General features: G+C 36.7%; 1 protein-coding gene across 2 annotated transcripts; it reads right to left on the minus strand.

The window, feature by feature from the left end:
- Window positions 1-134: 134 nt before the first annotated feature.
- On the minus strand, window positions 135-19,489 carry alg8 (ALG8 alpha-1,3-glucosyltransferase). 2 transcript variants are annotated; one of them, XM_069891842.1, is made up of 11 exons: window positions 19,302-19,489; window positions 17,790-17,899; window positions 17,184-17,251; window positions 12,594-12,720; window positions 11,256-11,359; window positions 8,949-9,069; window positions 8,609-8,748; window positions 8,212-8,351; window positions 7,650-7,747; window positions 4,599-4,671; window positions 135-997 (listed from the first exon to the last, which is right to left on the minus strand). In XM_069891842.1, exons 1-11 carry the CDS (start codon window positions 19,403-19,405, stop codon window positions 763-765), a joined length of 1,320 nt encoding a protein of 439 aa, XP_069747943.1. In that variant the 5' UTR covers window positions 19,406-19,489; the 3' UTR covers window positions 135-762. The 2 variants fall into 2 exon arrangements, with proteins under 2 accessions (XP_069747943.1, XP_069747944.1); XM_069891843.1 differs by lacking the exons at window positions 8,212-8,351; window positions 8,609-8,748; window positions 11,256-11,359.
- Between the last annotated feature and the right edge of the window lie 507 nt (window positions 19,490-19,996).

Raw genomic sequence — 19,996 nt, forward strand, 5'->3', positions numbered from 1 at the left:
GTTACAGTTGACCTGATGCACCAGTGATGTTTCATGTTATTTAGGGCAAAAAGAGGCCAGTAGTGATAATGCAAACAATTTTCTTTATTTGATGTTATATGAATGAATTTCATAAATTTAGTTAAGTTGATCCCAAATATTTTTTAAGCATTTTCACTTTCACTAAGAAACTATTTACACAAATTAGAAACTAAATTTATCTTGAAACATTTTTTGGTAAGCAATTTTACTGACATGGTTCAATTTAAAATTTAAAGATTTGTATAACAGTTTTCCATGTTACATTTACTGATTGGTCCTTAAATCTATTATTAACACTTTAAAACATTTCTTTTAAAAATTGACAACCAAGAACAAACTTTTATTTGAAAATAAAAATTCACTGTAAATATTACAAAGATAAAACAGATTTCTTTCAAAATTCACTGTTAAAAATTAAATGGCTAGCCACACTGATTTTTGCATTGCAAATCACATTCCCAATCCAAGACAGAATTATTTGGAATTGTGAAATTAACCTTAAACTCAACACAGACACAACTTCAAGAGAAAAAGGTCATTTGAAAGATCATGCTGTTCCTGGCACTCAGGCTATCAGCGGCTGTTGTAAAATAGGATCTATTTACAGTACTGTCACTTTAATTTTCATTCTTGTATCAAGTTCATGATTCTTGTACTACATCCACAATTACTCAATTGCTCCTTACTCTGACATGATTCCTGTCAAACAACTCCAAATTCACGGTTGAACTAATTCATTAACTACTGTGTTTTCATTTTCCTACGAGTCAAAGTCTCATGCAGGACTGAAATATACATTTTAATCCAAGCGTAAGTAATTCCCAGTGAACAATATACTGAGATAAGCAATAGTGGTACAAAAGGAAACCTCTGCTGCCAGGGCATTAGAGGATAGATGATCTCGCAAATAACTTGCAGGGGAACAAGACCAATGAGGTAGATAGATTCCGGCCAGTTTAGAAGTGTTCCTTCTTTCCTGTATAAGTAACAAACTTAGATAGATTTTATTTGCTTAGATACATTTTTTTTAATCAATTGCAAATATTAACTGTGATCTGGTATTCTTTGGTACACAAGTTGAGCCAAGTTAACCAACATATATTTTCTCATGCTTAGAATCTGTCAAAATTACTGTAAGTATTTTTCATCAAAATTTAAAACTCAGGGAAGCTTTAGAAATCTTTAAGTTACTGATCTGGGCAGCAAAATGACTTTTAAGAATATAGAAGCAGTACACAACAGCTCAATAAGCACCTGAATGACGAAAGGTGACTCTAAAACTTAAAATTGGATAGCCACCAATAAATGATACTGGAATTGTCATTATGTTACATCGGAGACCAGCAGCAGTAGAAATTCACCAAGACAGTTTTATTTTTAAAACAATGTATTTATTAATGATTACTAATAATATAACATCTCACTTAAATCTACCCCAACTATGTGTGAATATACTTGTGTGTATATGTGGAATACCCAAACCATTACAGCTTAGGCACAATTCTGGAAAGTCATTCCCAAAGTTCAGCCTTAGAAACCCTGTGTTGAAACTCATAATTTTAAACCGATGCTCGGAAGTAAGTATGAAGGATGTAAGAGAATGAATGATCAGACTGCCAAAAACTAATGAATCATTATCAATTTGCTTCCTGAGAAATGTTCTTTCATATGAATGGTCGTCACAACTCCCCTTTTCCTGGTGTTACCTCAGAGGACCCCAAAACCCAGCAGCAATAGAAATTCACCAAGACAAATGGTTACTTAAATAAAAGTTACTTTTAATTTTCTTTAAACTTAAAAACAGGATCAAACTTTAACTTATTACTATTAACTCCCTTCTAATTCTAAGTGCACATGTATGTTATGTGTATATGTTCAGGAAAGTTCTTTGATTCACAGTCCAATCTCACCTCACTTCTCCAAGTTCACTGGTATCAGGAAATTCTTATACTGTGCACAGAATTTAACATTTATGAATTTTCACCAAGCTCTGGTGTTTAAAGGTAATGGTTGCTGCTCAGGAAAGTTCTTGTTAGTTTCAGAGAGAGATTTGTTGCTTGTTGGACACAAACAAACTAATTTCCCACAATCAGTACTTCAGTGTCTTGCCGAAGAAACTTGCCCCATCAGGGTTTTCCCCAAATGATAACCTCTTCTTCCAGATGATTGTAGAGTTCCTCGTTTCTCTTATTTCAGGTGAAACACTCTAGCCAGCCATTTCCTCTTGTAAGGACCACAAGGATTTTCACCAGGCTGAACTCACAACTCACAACCAGTCTTCAAAATGGGGTTTTCAACAAGCTTCCAAAAGACACTGCAGACAACAGTTCTCTCTCACACACACACACACACACAGAAAGCCTGTTTGGTCTTTTCTCTCTCTTTGCTTGCAAAACCACATGACCTTCTTGCAGGGCTCCAGACCCAGTCTTTGAAACATCTTATCAGCCTCTGAGCATGGACTGTTTCATTTGCACCTGTCTCTTTTTCAGGAAAGCTCTCGCATTTTAAATGAGATGTGGTGTAAGTAACTGTGGCGACCTACACTAAACCCCCACAATCTCTCTCTTAAAAAACATATTTATATATCATATAAAAAATAACCCGTCGCACCTTGCTTAGGGAAAACGAAACGTGTAACTTCCACAATGCTTCCAAAACCCAGGCACAGGTCGTCAAAATGGTCACGATCCAATGCGGGAATTCTCCTGTTTCCTTTACCCAGATATAGGTTAATCAAAATGACCATTACAATGGATGTGATGGTTCAATAATTCTCCTAACAAGGAGAATCAGCAGAATTGTCCATTTCCCACAGAGACATTTCACCTCTGTTTATCAGATGGCTGGATGAATTCTGTTTAAGTATCCCCATCACATAACCCTCTTTCACCATCTGTTTTCCCTGAATAAACAACCATTGTTCTTGGTCTTAGTTGAGAGCATCAACCTTGTTTATAGTTTGGACATGATGGTATCATGTAGTCTGTAAATGTTGTGAAAACTGGTTGAAACTTGCACCAACCTCCAAAGTGACACTCACTAAATAAAACAAAAGCTTGTAATATACAGTTAAACAAGAAAGTCTGCAGATGCTGGGGACAAATGGAATACACAAATGTGCCAGAGAAACTCAGCAGGTCACACAGCATCCATAGGAAGTAAAAGATAACCAGTGTTTCAGGCCTGAGCCCTTTGTCAGGCCCTTCACTTTGTATGGATGCTATGTGACCTGCTGAGTTTCTCCAGCACATTTGTGTATTGCACAGGGATTGTCATGTTTGGTTGACTGACCACACCAGTCAATTTACAGGCCATAAGCCTCATTCTCATGCATATTTGCATCATGTTTTCATGGAGGCACCAATATTCAATCCATTTATTTATGGATCTGAGGGCCTGAAGTAGCCCACAGATAGTGTTTTCTGGCTGCTGTAGTTGCAGAGTTTACAGGGTACCAAAGAAAGCAGATAATAAGATATCAGAAGCTGAATTGGAAATCTTTGTTGAGGGCATGGAAGAAATATTATTTCACATCAGCAAAGTATTTGTAGCAGACAGCAATGGGGATCAATGCCAGATTATCACTCAACAGATGAACATAATGGGCTGCACAGGTATGGGTACAACACACAAAAATGCTGGAGAAACTCAGCAGGTCATGCAGCATCCATGGGAAGCAAACGGCAGTTGACACTTCAGGCGTGTTGCTAATACGACAGATGCCAAATAAGAAGGTGGGGGGAGAGGAGGAGGAAGAAGCACAGGCTAGCAGATGAGAGAGAGAACAGAAAAGAGCTGAGAGGTGATAGGTAGGAGAAGGGGCAGAAGGGTGAAAAAGATAGTTCTCTGATAAGAGAAGGAAGGGAAGGAGCAGGGGAGCTGGAGGAAGGGGGACAGATGAGGGAAAGCGAGAGACTGGGGGAGGGGATTATTGATGTCTGGTTGGAGAAGTTCATTTTAACTTTTGAAATCTCCATTTGTCTTTCAGGTGCTGATTGATTCGTTCAAAGGTCAAGGCCAGCGAATGCACCTGTAAATCCTACTGAAGGTATCACCAGCCTCAGGCATCACTCAATTCACTCACCTCCATCACTCTCCTATAACACTCAATTACAACTTCTTTATAAAAATATATATGTGTGTGTATGTGTATATAGACACACACACTTCATCCACACTCACTACTCGGCACTCAGTACTGCTGTTGCAAGCCTCACAGCCACACCATTTCCTATTTTGTATTTAATTTGAAGAAACTCAAAAGTGCACAGGTGTTTATTTCTGACCAGGCTTTTGTCCATTTAGTTCAATATCCCGAAAAGACTTGGTGACAATTTTTTTTTTGTTTGACAACTCTCATGTTAAGGCCATAAAAATGAGAATTTGTGGTGGTTGACAATTATTACAAGATAAAGAGGACATTTGATTATAGATTTAGAACAACCACAAGAAGGAAATAAAATCCATAAAAACCTCTACTATGCATTTTCAAATAATAATTCTAATATTTAAACTCATGATGTAGAGCTATACTCTATTCATATAAAATTATTGAGAGAGGGATTTCAACTTACCTGAATAAAGCCCGCAGAGCAGAGAAACTGTATACAGTAAAGAAGAGCATGAGGCAGATTTTAATTGGTATCTCTAAAAACAACAAAAAACATCAAACATCACCACACTGCATGAGATGCAAGAGCAAATTTATCTGGCCAGTACTGTAACAACGTAGAACAGAATACAGAACACAGTCTGTGCTAACCACGAAACCTACCTAACAAATCCCATCTGCCTGAACACTGCTTATAACCATTTATTTTCTGCTGGTTCACGAGTCTGTTTAAATGCCTCTTAAATGTTTCTACCATATCTGCTTCTACCATCTCTCTTGCCAGCACGTTCCAGGCGACTACCAGACTGTGTGAAGAAATTTTGCCCTTTAAACTTTCGCCATCTCACTTTCAATCTATGCCCTATATTAGCTGACATTCCCATGCTGGGATGAAGGGTACAACTATCTGGGATGAAGGGTACAACTATCTACCCTATGCTATTTATTCTCATAATTTCAAATACTTCCATCAGGTTCTCTCTCGGTCTCCAATGTCCCCAATAAAATGCATTCAACCTCCCTTTTTGGTTAATAGTCTCTAATCCAGGTGAACCTTTTGTGGAGTCTCTCCAAAGTCCCATTCTCCTTCCCATAGTGTGGCTACAAGTACTGCAAATGTGGCCTAACCCAAGTTTCATACAACTGCCACAGGACTTCCCAGCCTTTGTACTCAGTGTCCCACTGACAAAGGTAAACATGCCATATGCGCTCTTTACCACCCGATCTACTTGTGCTACCGCTTTCACAGAGCTATGGACTTGCATCCCAAGGTTCCTCTGTAGATCAATACTCAGGATTCTGCCATTTACAGCACATATTCCTCTTATATTTGACCTCCCAAAGTGCGGAATCTTATAGTTGTCCAGATTAAATTCCACCCCCCTCCCCTCCCCATTTCTCCATCCAAATTTCTAATTGGTCTATGCATTGCTGGATCTTTCAATGATCCTTCCTCACTGACCACAACTCTGACAATTTTAATGTCACCTGTAAACTAACTAATCAGTCCATCTTGACCAAATCATTTATACACATTACAAACAGAGATCCCAGCATGGATCCTTGCAGAAAAGAACAGGTCACAGACCTCCATTGAGAACTCCTCCACCTCTATTCTTTATCTTCTAACCAAATTTCAGTTCAATTAACCAAGTCACTGTGAATCCCATGTACATTATTCCTTTGCAACAGTCTTCCATAAAGGTTATTGTTGAATGCTATACTAAAATCCATAGACAACACCCAACGCCATGGCTTCATCAATTACCATCTCAAAAATCTCAATCAGGTTTGCAACATATGACCTCCCCTGCACAAAGCTATTTAGTCTCAGGTTTTCCAGATGCGAGTAAATCCTAAAAATCTTTTCCCGTAATTTCCTTACCACTGATATGTGGCTCACTAGCCTGTAATTTGCTGCCTTTCTTAAACAAAGAAAATTGGCTCCTCTTGAGTCCACTGAGACCTTTCCTGTGAAGAGGATACACAGATCTCTGTCCAAGCCCCAGCAATCTCTTCTCGTGCTTTTTTTTAAATTATTTTTTATTTTTCACACTATAAACCATATTGACCAAGATACATACATTTTTCTTCTTAAATATATACAGTGTCGTTTTCTCCCCCTTTTTCCCCCTCCCTTCCTCACCCCTTCCCATTTATTTGAAGTTCAATCTATAAGATACATTAAACCCGTTAAACAATGTTGTCAGTTAATAAAAATAAACAAGAAATTTTACTGAGTCAGTTCTTTTCGTTATCTTCTCCTTCTGTCATTTTATGCTTCAATAACCTGGAATAAGTCTCATCAGTTCCTAGGAACCTATTCAACTATGTTCTTCAAGAGGTTCAGCACTACCTCCTTCGTACTATCAATGTGCCCTCGAATATCAAAATAGCTCCTTCTGATCTTGATGAGTGCCAAGACAAATTACTCATTCAGTACCTTGCCCACATCCTCTGGCTCTCGTGTAAATTCCCTCCTTTCCCTTGAGTAGCCCTACTCTTTCCCAAGATACCCACTTGTTTTTAAATACATGCAGAAAATGCCTTTGGATTCATTCCAGAAGGTTTCAAAATGCCTAGTCAGAAGGTAAGATTTTGTTTTTCTAGTGTGCATAGAAATTTGTTATAGCAGTGGGGGAGGGTGCAGACAAGACAGGTCAGAACAGAAGTGGGATTGAGAATTAAAATGGTATGCATCTGGAGTTTCAGGGCCACCCATGTGGACCAAGTACAGACACAATGAAAAATTCAAGTTCAAGTTCAATTTTATTCTCAGAGAACATGTACAACATCACATACAACCCTGAGATCCCTTTTCTATGGCCCAGGCAGAATTTCTACTAACTTTTACTGTAAATTGTACTCAAGTATACAAAAGAAAGATATGTAAACAAAGAGAAAATAAACACAAACTGACTATGCAAATACATAAAAATAAATATTGAGAAATAAATAATGTGATCACCCAATCTGCATTTAGTTTTTCCAATGTAGAGGAAACCACAGTGTGAACACAGAATGCATTAGAGGAGATTGGACAAAGTGCAAATGAATTGTTGCTTCATTTGGAAAGATTGTTTGGGTTTCTGAATGGTGGGAGGGGGAAATGTTGCATCTCTTCTTGTTACTAAGGATGATTCCATGGGAGCAGGAGTGCTGGGTGGGAATGGAAGAGTGGACCATGGGTCAAAAAGTGAGAGTCCCTGTGAAATGCAGGAAAAGGGAAGATATGCCTGGTGGTGGGATTATACTGGACCTGTCAGAAATCGCAAAGGAATTTGTAAAGGCTCCAATTGGTTCCTTGACTAAATTCATTAACTCAGCAGAGATTGGGGAATCAAACCTAGGACCATCTAGCCTGTCCATGGCAGCACTTCACCAGGCAAAGTCAGTGGTTTGAAACTATTGCTTAATTTTAAAAGTAGGAATTAAAAATTAACAGTATGTTTTATTACTTTAGGACGCAAGATATATAGTAGTTATTAAATGTGAATGAACATCCTTTCCTTACCTGGTCCTGTGAAGAGAAGAGGGAAGAGAGAAAAATGTCCTGTCGTTACTAAGAAAATATATATTCCAGCATCATTTCTGTTTTCCACAGCAAATAAGCTAATGGTTTTAAATTTAAAAAAAAGGAATACAAGAATATTTTCACTTTAAGTGGCAAAAAAATCTGACATAAATTATAAATTAACAAGAAAACAAATAGCAATAGATGAGCAATTTCACAATAAATATTTTACTGTAACAATTTTAATCACTGTTAAATGAGTCAGATTAGGAGCAATGGTTTTCATACATCTGATTCACCAATGTCCTTTATTAATCTCTCATTCATCAAGGAGGTTGACTCTGTCCTGGCTTCTCAGTTTCGGAGAAATTGAAGACAGAAATTAACACTAGTCTTGTTGCACCATTGCATTGCTAGCAATCAAATTGTCTTGGTTCAAAATGCAGCTGCTGCCCGACAGTTTAAACATCTCTGCATCACTCCATCCAATACCCATTGTCTAACACACTGCACAAAATATTACCTATTAAACAACATCCCCAACAAATTAAAAGTAAAATACCTCAAAGGCAGTATAGCAATGAGAATGGCTTTTTCATGTACATGCCAGCCAAACATGAATGAACCCAATGCACAAAGAATTAGGCACTGAAGGAATCCTCTAGGTCCTTGAGGTTTTAGCCAAAGATGAAAAATAGCAGGCTTCAAACAGAAAATACAGACACGTGATTAATAACAGAAGCAAAAATAAAAACAGATACCATTATTTCTCAGCTACATCAGTCATGAAAAAATAGTTGCAACAGCATTTTTCTTTAATATAAAATCAATGTTAACCCAGAAAACTCAACCGACCATCTTCAGATCAGCCAAAATGAAACAGATCAAAGAACAGTGAGAGTGACTGTTCTTTGCAGTGTAAACATGGAATGATGTGGAAGTCACATGCAGATACTGACCATTATGGAGAGTAATGTACAGACCAGCGTGGTCAGTGGTGACACGGAAGGCAAGACGGCATGCTGGAACTCCTGCACTAAGCCCCCTGTCATCGACGCCTTTGAAATTTTAGCTGGATCCAGTAACTGCAACTTCACAGCTGCAGCAGTAGATAAAAGTTGCCTGTCAGTTTTTTGAAACAGTAGTTTTCCATTACATATTATGTTGATCCAGAATTAGCTCTATAAAAATATAGTTTCTAGGTTATTGTTAGTTTTCAACACGCAGATACAGAATTAATTTCCATTATTATCAGCATTTTTTAAAAATGCCCAGGTACTATGTGTCCACTGGACCTACCAATGAGAGACAAAGCTTTGTCCACTACATTGTATATGGCCCAGAAATTTGGGGCCCAATATGCATGGCAGAGGCCTCGTTTGAAGGGGAAAAGTCGTGTAAGGACTTGAGGTAGCTGGCCCTATGAAAGAAACAAACACCAATCATTACCCTGTTTGGGCATTTTGCATCTTTAAAATTAAGTTTTCTACCAAAATATTTTTTAAAACATGACTTGATATTTGCAATGTTAATTTATTTTATTCTCAAATTTAAGTTTATATGTAAATCAACATATAATGTTGCAAATAATCTAAAATTTCAAATATATGCATTATTTATTGTTTAAAAACATTCTCCAATTTTGCAATTAATATATCTTACCAACATATACCATATTACAAGTTATTAAAACACTTGAAAACACTTTTTTTTACTCTACACCTGCAAGATACAAAAATAATTTATTGCAGAGGATAAAATGCCCCATGAGTTATTTTGTCCCCCCAAAAATTGTCATCTAATTCTGATATATACTAATAATGTTGAAAATACAGGATCCAAAAGTAATGTAAGATGAATCAAATATTGCAGAACAACCATTAGGATTTGGGGATACACAATTGAAAGTGGAAGAATTGTAGATAGGACATGAGAAGTTCATTCACATTTAAGCCAATGAGCATCTTGAACAAGACAAAGGCTACAAAATGGAAGCCATTTGGCCCTCTGTGTTTAAACCAGCTGCATGCAAGATCAATCCAGCCACAAATTAGAAAAGTGGGAAGACTCCTCACAAGAGTGTCAAGGTTCCAAGAAGAATCCAGAGTCTTGGTATTTTATAACAGTTAATTTTATTGTTCTCTATCCAGAAGCCAGATTCCAACCCAAAAATGTACTATAGCAACATCTTTCATTTAACTGTACTTCAAAACCCACAATCTCCACTACCTTGAAAGACATGCAAATCCATCAGCCATATCTTCAAGCAATCTCCATCACCACTCCAGAATGTCACATGCAATTCTGATGGGTGTAAATGGCAATTGTGATCATATCACCAAAGATGTAATAGAACTATCTAAGCAAGTCAAACCATTTGGAATTTAAATGTATGTTCTTTCAAAGCATAAATTGTGAATAGAACACGACAGCACAGTACAGGTCCTCCGGCCCGCGATGTTGTGCCAACCTATATATATTCCTACCAGAAAAACTAAATCCTTCCTACCTCTTAACCCTATTTTTCTTTCATCCCTTTCGTCTCTTAAATGGTCCCAATGTTTCAGCCTCCACCACCACCAACCTGGCAAGGCATTCCTGGCACCCACAATTCTGTGTATAAAAAAACTTACCCCTGATGCCTCCCCTAAATTTTCCTCCCTTCACTTTGTACTCATGCCCTCTGGTGTTTGCTATTCCTACCCTGGGAAAAAGGTGCTGGCTGTCCACCTTATCTATGTCTCTCAGAATTTTATAGACCTCTATTAAGTCACCACTCATCCTTCTTCGCTGTATACATGTACTTGGCATGTTCATTAAGTAAACATGACATGGTCTGAAATGCATTTCTTTAAGATGAATCTCTCTGTAACAACAAGTTAATAATCTTACCTTATTTTGTGAGGGTATTACTATTAGGATCATTACAATTGCATCTGAGCTGCCAGCGGAAGTGGTAGAAGCAGGGACAATTGTAACGTTCAAAGACATTTAGAGAGTACATGGATAAGAAAATTTTAGAGGGATATGGGCTGAACGCAGGCAAATGGGACTAGTTTGGACAGCATAGACAAATTAGGCCAAAGGTCCTGTTGCTGTGCGTAGAAATTCTATGACTCCTTGGGATATTCTTCCACCTTTGTTCCCAACTTTTGTGAATGTGATACATTGGCTGAAAATTGCTTATTTCTTTCTGGTATAAAGCAACAAATCCTTTGTAGACCGTGTCCTGAAAATAAACATCCTTCCTTGTTGTACCCATCTTGTGGTGTCACTGGTTAATTTCACCTGTTCTTGATAATGAATTATTTGGACGCTCTCGGCTACTTGCACACATCTCCAGCCACTTAACTAAGTAGCTTCCCCCCTTTCTGTTACTTTTCAGCAGGCTTCTGAGTTCTTTCAGATACTCACCAATAAACCATTGTTCCACAGGAAACAGATTACACAATATGACAATGAGTTGGCATTAAAGTCTCCAAGAGACCTGCACATTCAGTCCCTACATTAAGAAATCTGCGCTCCATTTGGGTCAGGGTATATATAAATTACATCTTAAGGTACAGAGTACAATGCTTTAAATTCATTGATCACACTCATCTTTACCATGGCTATGAAGGGTCCAAATGAGACAACAAAAACAGAACAGACTATACATCCCAAGGCAAAAAGGCGGGAACAGCTAAAACTCCTCCATTGGATTGATCCATCTTAAAAATAAACACAGGAAACATTAAAGACAATCAGCGAATATAGGAAATGATAAAAATAATTTAAAAATCAGGCAATGATAAAATTAAGTAATATGGAGCATTTTAAAATGTCAAAAATATTTACCATTTTAATACTGCTTTGAGAAACTCAAACTATTTCAAAATACGTCACGAATTCCCTTCATTTGTTACCATTGTTTAAAGATTGGGTGGCACAGTTGGCCAAGCAGCTAGCGCAACACCTTTACAGCACCAGCGATTGAAACCAGACCTGGGTTTGAATCCCATGCTGTTTGTTAGGAGTTTGTACGTTCTCCCCAGGTCTGCATGGGTTTTCTCCGGGGGCTCTGGTTTCCTCTCACGCTTCAAGAACATACCAGGGTGCAGGTTAATGGGGTGTAAAATGGGCGGCATGGACTCGTAGGGCCGAATTAGCCTGTTACAATGCTGTATGTCTAATTCTTTTTTAAAAGTTAAGATTATTTCTCATACAAATGCAGTTGGTTATCTTGAATAGGTTACCATAACTGAATTTCAGGGAGATGGCAATAATCAAAATATGTTAACAATATTAAAGTCTTAAAAAGCTTTCAAAATATGTCCACTTTTACCATTTGTTTCTTAATCCCAATATTCAAATTAACAATAATGATTTATGGGAATAAAAGTCACTGGTGACTTTTAAGGAACTTCATTAGGGCAGGATAACCGGCCAGTAAATTTATGGAGTCAATAAATTGTGACTACTGAAATTACAACAAGCAACTTTTAAGAGAGAATTAGACAAACATGAGCAAAAAAAAAGGGTGTGTAGTAATTTCTTTTGATTGTTATCAACCAGTATGAAATGGAAACAAGTAAAATCATCTGTCCCACAGAGTCGCGGATAAAACTGATTCTAAGGTTAACATTTCATTTTATGAAGAAAATAGCATAAATGTGGCCTACCATGCTGCTCATTTATATCAAAAAGCTATAGTTTTAGAGCCATTAAATCCCTGGAATTCTTTAAATCTGAATGTTGCAACGTGGATAGGTGAATTATGTCCTTCTAAGTTACATTTTCATGTGGCAAAGATATACAAATTAATACACTTCATCTATACTTATGTTTTTCCTCCACTCTTCAGAAGCCTCTGAGACTAATCCAGATAAATTGTCTTTGCTTTTGCTTACAACTGAAGAATCTAACTAAAGCACATCTTAATCTGTTGAAAAATTAGCTCAGTACCTTGCTTATTTTCAGTGAAGCAGTAGGAACGTAGCAGATAGATACCATATGCAGGCGCCACATAAAGAAAGATGTGTTTAAAGTTCATCAGAATCACAAACAGTACAGCACTTTCCAAATGTCTTTCCTGTAATTAAAATCAAAGATTTCAAGCATTTCACCGCCGGGATATTTTTGATTCTTTCTAAAATTACTGATTATGAAATCTGTTCAGAGTAATGAAACTGATACATGCTACAACAACTGAATGGCAATACTAATCAATTGTTTAAATGGACCTCATTTTCAGAGACATTAGGATCATCCTGGAAATCTTTCTCTTTGTAAATTTATTTAAATTTCCACTTATGCATCAAAAAGAAAACATTGTCTTGTTCAAAATAATAAAAATGAATATAGAGATTTAATGATATTAAACCCCCCTCCCCAAATAAAAAATCAGCCCCTTAGAAAAGAAGAACATCTGGATATTATAAGTAAAATCAAAACTATTAAGACTATCAAATAAAATTAAGCATATCTTAATTTTAGGAGTTTGAAGATTCAGGTTGCATGATTACAACCCAATTCCTACAGTTTGAAAATATGGTTTCCAAATCTTTTGAAAAACTTCAAATTTATTATGCAAATTATATGTAATATTTTCAAGTGGTATACAACTACCTATTTCAGTATGGCCATTTACTCATTCCCAAATACGCATCTGCTACCGCTAGGGCTATTTTAATAAATTATTTTTGATATTTATTTAATTCAATTCTGTGTCAAAAATATTTCCAATTAAAAAAAATATTTGGATCTTGAGGAAAGTTAATTTTTGTAACTCTTTCCAAAAATAAACCAAATTCTATCAAAAAGGGTCTTAGTTTTGAACATTCCCAAGAGAATGTAAAAATGTACCTATTTCTTTATTACATCTAAAGCATTTATCTGAAAAATTAGAATTTAATTTCTGTGGAGTAAAATATAATTGATGCAAAAAATTATATTGTACCATTCTGTAACATTAATTATATTGGTCATACTTTCCTGACAAAGTTCTAACAAAATTTCCTCAAGTATTTATTTTTAAATCATTCTCCCATCTTTGTCTCGACTTGCGCATCCTGAAAATCTTGAAAAATGTCAAACTGCTCTGAAGCCAATAAACGTACTTTCTAAGTGCAGTGTTGGTCAGTGCCACAACTGGAGTAGCCAATTCTTTTACACCAAACATGACCAGAAACGTGCTCATGACTGGAATTTTGATTTTAAGATGCCAATTAAATTATATAAGATTAGGTTGATTAAGACCTCACTTGTATATTGTTAGCAGTTTTTCCACTCATTTACGAAAGGGTGTGGATAATCAATTTTTAAATATTTGGTCTCGGAAAGGAATTAGATGTATAGAAGTTTGTTGCGAAGGAAATAAATTAATGTCATTTGAACAATTAAAAAATAAATATGGGATACAAAATAATACACTATTTTATTATTTTCAAATGTGGGCTTATTTAAGAGATAAATTGGGTCCTAACAATGGTGTTATCAAATGTGATGTAGAAATGTTGGTACATGGTAAATATATTAAAAAATTATTTCAGCTGCGTATACTTTGAAACAGGGGTATACACAGGCCAAGACAACAGTGGGAGATGGACCTAAATACTAATTTTTTTTTTTAAATTTTTTTTTTCACACTATGAACCATATTAACCAAAATACACACAAACATTTCCCTCTTGAATATACACAGTGTCATTTTCTCCCCTTTTTACCCCCTCCCTTCTTCCCACCCCCCCTTCAAACCCATTAAACGTTCAACATATACAATACAATAAACCCACTAAACAATGTCATCACACAATGAAAATAAACAAGAAAATTGTGTCATCTACTTTTACACACTGGGTCAGTTCATTTCGTCTTCTTCTCGTTCTGTCATTTTAGGGGGTGAAGGTCTGCAGTAGGCCCTCTCTGTTGTGTTCCATGTATGGTTCCCAAATTTGTTCAAATAATGTGACTTTATTTTTTAAATTATGTTATTTTTTCCAATGGAATACATTTATTCATTTCCATGTACCATTGCTGTATTCTCAGGCACTCTTCTGATTTCCAAGTTGACATTATACATTTTTTTGCTACAGCTAAGGCTATCATAATAAATATTTTTTGTGCTTCACCCAGTTTGAGGCCCAATTCTTGACTTCTTATATTACTTAGAAGAAAGATCTCTGGATTTTTTGGTATGTTGCTTTTTGTTATTTTATTTATTATATTTCTCATCGTTCCGGAGCATAGCTTTTCCCATATTTCATTTTTTGTCTTTATGTTTAGATCTTGTTCCCACTTTTGTTTGGGTTTATAGCATATTTCTAAATACTAATATTGATGAATGAAATTAGTCAGATTTGTGCCAGGATAGAATGACAAATACCATGTGTTAGATATAAATTGGTTCAATATTTTTTTAATATCAATTATACCTTAAACCACAAAAGTTAAATAAATTGAAGTCAGATTTATCTGATCAATGTTTTAGATGTGGCCAGGAGCTAGGCACTTTTTTTTAAACATTCAACTTGGTCTTGTCCCAAAGTGACATCTTTTTAATTAAATGTGGATTGTTATTTAGAACAAGTTATAGGTATTAAATTCTGAGGTCCTCCATCAGCCAACTCCCCACCATGACTACCAGCCACCCCACATCTCCATCGGGCACACAAAACTCAAAACGATCAACCAGTTTACCTATCTCGGCTGCACCATTTCATCAGATGCAAGGATCGACAACGAGATAGACAACAGACTCGCCAAGGCAAATAGCGCCTTTGGAAGACTACACAAAAGAGTCTGGAAAAACAACCAACTGAAAAACCTCACAAAGATTAGCGTATACAGAGACTTTGTCATACCCACACTCCTGTTCGGCTCCGAATCATGGGTCCTCTACCGGGATCACCTACAGCTCCTAGAACGCTTCCACCAGCGTTGTCTCCTCTCCATCCTGAACATTCATTGGAGCGACTTCATCCCTAACATCGAAGTACTCAAGATGGCAGAGGCCGACAGCATCGAATCCACGCTGCTGAAGATCCAACTGCACTGGGTAGGTCATGTCTCTAGAATGGAGGACCGTCGCGTTCCCAAGATCGTGTTATATGGCGAGCTCTCCACTGGCCACCGTGACAGAGGTGCACCAAAGAAGAGGTACAAGGACTGCCTAAAGAAATCTCTTGGTGCCTGCCACACTGACCACCGCCAGTGGACTGATCTCGCCTCAAACCGTGCATCTTGGCGCCTCACAGTTTGGCGGGCAGCAACCTCCTTTGAAGAAGACCGCAGAGCCCACCTCACTGACAAAAGACAAAGGAGGAAAAACCCAACACCCAACCCCAACCAACCAATTTTCCCCTGCAACCGCTGTAACCGTGTCTGCCTGTCCCGCATCGGACTGGTCAGCCACAAACGAGCCTGCAGCTGACGTGGACATTTACCCCTCCATAAATCTTCGTCCGCGAAGCCAAGCCAAAGAAGAATAGGTATTAAATTCCCCAAAAATCCAATGTTATTTTTATTAGGTAATATTGAAGGGATAAGACCCAAATTGAAAATATCTATATACCAAAAAGTTTTTAAAAGATTGCTTTAGCAGTAGTAAGAAAAACAGTAACGTGGAAAATCAGATACCCACCTAGGTATGGAGTGGAGGAATGCAGAGATGCACAGCCACGTTCCTTTGGAGAAGATAACTTAAAATTTGAGAAATAAGTCTAATGTATTTTTGAAAATTTGGCATCTGTATTTACAAATCGAGGGAATTAATTTATAAATCTTTTCTTTAAGGTTTGACCCTCATTAACCTCCTTTAGATGTATTAAAAGATATAAATGATTGATGCCATGTGGTGAAGGGGGCCCTCCTGCAACCAGATTTCTATTCTTTTTCTATGCTCTTTCTTTCTTTCTTTCTTTCTTTTTGCTTTGCTATTGTGTTTTATTTAGGGGAAGAGGGGGATTGGGGTTTACATTTACCATGTAATGGATTTGACATTAATTTTTCATCACTGTATATTTTGTATGGAAAACTTTTAAGTAAAATTTTCAAAAAAAGTTTGCTGAAGTTGGTACAGTAGGATTCTTCCAGGAGGAGTGTTTGACGTTTGACAGCTTTTGTTGGAATTTAAGCGAATAAGGGGGGGGAAGAATCTCATTGAAACATTTCAAATGTTAAAAGGCATGCATAGAGATGTAGAAAGGTGAGAGTCTAGGACAACATTAGGATTGAAGGGCCTCCACTTAGAACAGAGATGCATTGTAATTTCTTCAACCAGAGAATGGTAAATCTGTGGAACTTGTTGCCACTGGCAATTGTGGAGGCCAGGTCATTAGGTGCATTGAAGACAGAGATTGATAGGTTCTTGATTAGCCAAGGCATCGAAGGTTATGGGGAGGCCAGACAGTGTGGTTGTGTGGGAAAATGGATCAGCTCATGATTAAATTGTGAGCCTCTTCAGTGACACTTGTTGCCAAAGCTTTCTTATTCAAGGAATGCTGCCAAATGACCCATGCTATTGCTGACATTATTATACTGCAATTCCCAAATTACCTGAAACATCCTTGCAATGGAAAGAAGCAACAAGCCAAACAGGAAGCCATTGTACTGAAAATGAATATCTTGGTTTGAATTAAGAAATAATACTTTGTATGTGTAATTCATAAAAAGTTAACAAAGAGAAGATTTAAAAAAAAAAGCATACATATATTTCTTTTAAAGGCAACATTTCTTTTTTTTCAAAGCTCTCCTCATGGTCTTCACCATTCAAATCTGGGAGGGTAAATTTTCTCTCAGCTTTTACCTTCATCATTCCAGAGGGATCTCTTCCCAGCTGCAGTAACAGTGAATATGACCTTTCCAAATAATTTCTATTCAGGCATCCAACACTTATCTGAGATTCTGGACAATTTACAACATTCCATTATTCCATGGAACGACAAGAAAACCAATAGTCAAGATACAATTTTCTTTATAAAGAGCACAATTAAGATATCCAATTCACAATAAAAAGGGGGGCAAATGCTCATTACAGGTTCGGTAATTATCTTTCGCATCAGAAGATAGGAGACAGAAAAAAATTGAAATGTCAAGAAGAAAGATCTTGCTGCTGTTTGGTCATCTTAAAAGGTGTACAGGTACTTTATAATGTAAGGATACGATCAATAATCAGTAATCCAAAGTTCCAAAGTAGCAGTACTGCAAGAATGAAATCTGGCTTCTCCAGTATATCCTTTGATTTTTTTGTTCTACTTATGTTCTTACAACACCTTAAAGTAATATAGATAAAATATATATATATTGATATACACTTTCCACTTAGTTCCTTAACAAAATATCTATCAATTTTATGACAAATGTTGCTATCCAAAGATTGGATGATGAAAAATAGGATTGCCTTTTGTTCGTGGTTTCTTTTAAATTACCCAATCAAATTTAAATTGAACAGCCCCAATTGAGGCACAAGTAGGGATGAGAGGCACCCTGTGACCAGGATGATTTTTACACTGATCATTGAGCTGATTTGATTGCAAGTAATTAAAACCGAGCTCCTCCAGTGGCTGAGAGACTAGTGGGTCAAGCATGATGGTAAACAGTGCTGCAAATCTCAATTCCATGTATGTCTGAGCTTCAGTGGTGTTAAATGGAAAAATTGGAAAAGGGTCAGAATGCTAGAAAGCGTTCACAACCGAGGTTTTATATTTAAGCAAACCAACGACTTGGGAATAGTACCAGAATATTGCCAATAACTATACAGCTATATCTCCATAACTGAACATGTACAGTAAAACCCTCAGTATCCGGCACCCATGGAATTGGTAGATGCCATATAAGTGAATTATTTGAGAATGTGTGTTGCATGGATTGGCAAACTAACCATTAGGGAGCACCAATTTTAAACTTTCATTTTTTTTTAACCTATGTATTTCCTGCAATTTTTTTTGCCAGGTTGGGTATTTTGTTAAAACCAGTACTTTTAATATTCAGTAATAATTCATTTCCAAAGCTGAGAATGTTTGTCAAACACTCAATGATTACATAGATCCCTGAAAAGTGGTAACATTGATTGATAGGGTGGTTAAGAATGCACATAGCTTGCTTGTCTTCATAGATTGGATACTGAATGTAAGAACTGGGAATGTTAAGTTGCAACTTAATAAGTGGTTAGGCCGCACTTGGAGTATTATTTTCAGTTCTTGCTATTACACTACAGGAAGAATGTAGTTGTGCTGGAGAGAGTGCAGAGGATTCACCAGACTATTGCCTGGATTGGACAATTTTAGTTAGAGAGAATCTAGATCAGCTGTGCTCACATTCCCTGGAGACTGAGGGGTGACCTGATAGAGATGTACAAGATTATGAAAGATATAGCCAAAATCTTATTCCCATGGTGTAGGTATTGACATCAAGAGGCCACAATTTTATGGTGAAACGGAAGAGATTTAAAGGAGATCTTAGGGCTAACATTTTACACAGATATACAATTCTATGTTTAACAGGAATTGAAGCAGATTGTTTAGACAGGTTCTTATCAGAAAGATATGGTCTGGACAAATAGTATTAACGTCAATGGGCAAAAATATGGTGGGCCACCTGTTTTCTTCAACTCTATGACTCTAATAAAAGACAAAATAATTTAAAAAAAAATATAAAAGGAATGTTAAGACATACTCCATCACTCCATAAATGAATACTATGTCCATGGTGATCACCGAAAGCCGTTGAAACAGTACTGTTGCGTGACTGGCATAATTAAGGTTCTGGACAACCAGCATTTCCTTATCGAAAAACTGCGCAACGAAGGAGAGGAGGTATTCAAACCATGCAAAAAATGGTGGATAATCCAATGTCCACTCTGAAGATTCCTGGATTTTGTGAGTGGAGGTTTGGGTAGGAGGGGTGCAAGAATGAAGGTGAGAATTAGGAGAGAAAGGAAGAAAATAAAGACAGTTACATTTTGACTAATAAAATACAATGATCATTCAACATTTTATATGAATGTTCTACAACATTTACAGAAGTCATATAAATATCATGAGACATGCAGCGTTAATTGGATTTGACATAATGAAAATATACATGACATTATGTGGCAAGAACAACAAGACATTAGATTCACTTGATGAACAAATCAAACTGTTCAGTTTTGCTCTAAATGCATATTATGCCCAGATTGATCATAGAGGCATATATCAATTTATCAACAAATAAAGGGGAAAAGGATGTTTTCATTATGGGACCAAATCATAAAGAAATAATTAATGTTTGTTTTGGAAAAAAAATCAAAGAAGATCCCTTTCTGCAGGAAAGTTATAAATTCAAGAAATTCATCAAATTCAACTGTGATTGTAGAGAAAAAGAGGGCA

This window comes from Narcine bancroftii, chromosome 7, assembly GCF_036971445.1.
Source record: "Narcine bancroftii isolate sNarBan1 chromosome 7, sNarBan1.hap1, whole genome shotgun sequence".
In the NCBI taxonomy this organism is placed as follows: domain Eukaryota; kingdom Metazoa; phylum Chordata; class Chondrichthyes; order Torpediniformes; family Narcinidae; genus Narcine; species Narcine bancroftii.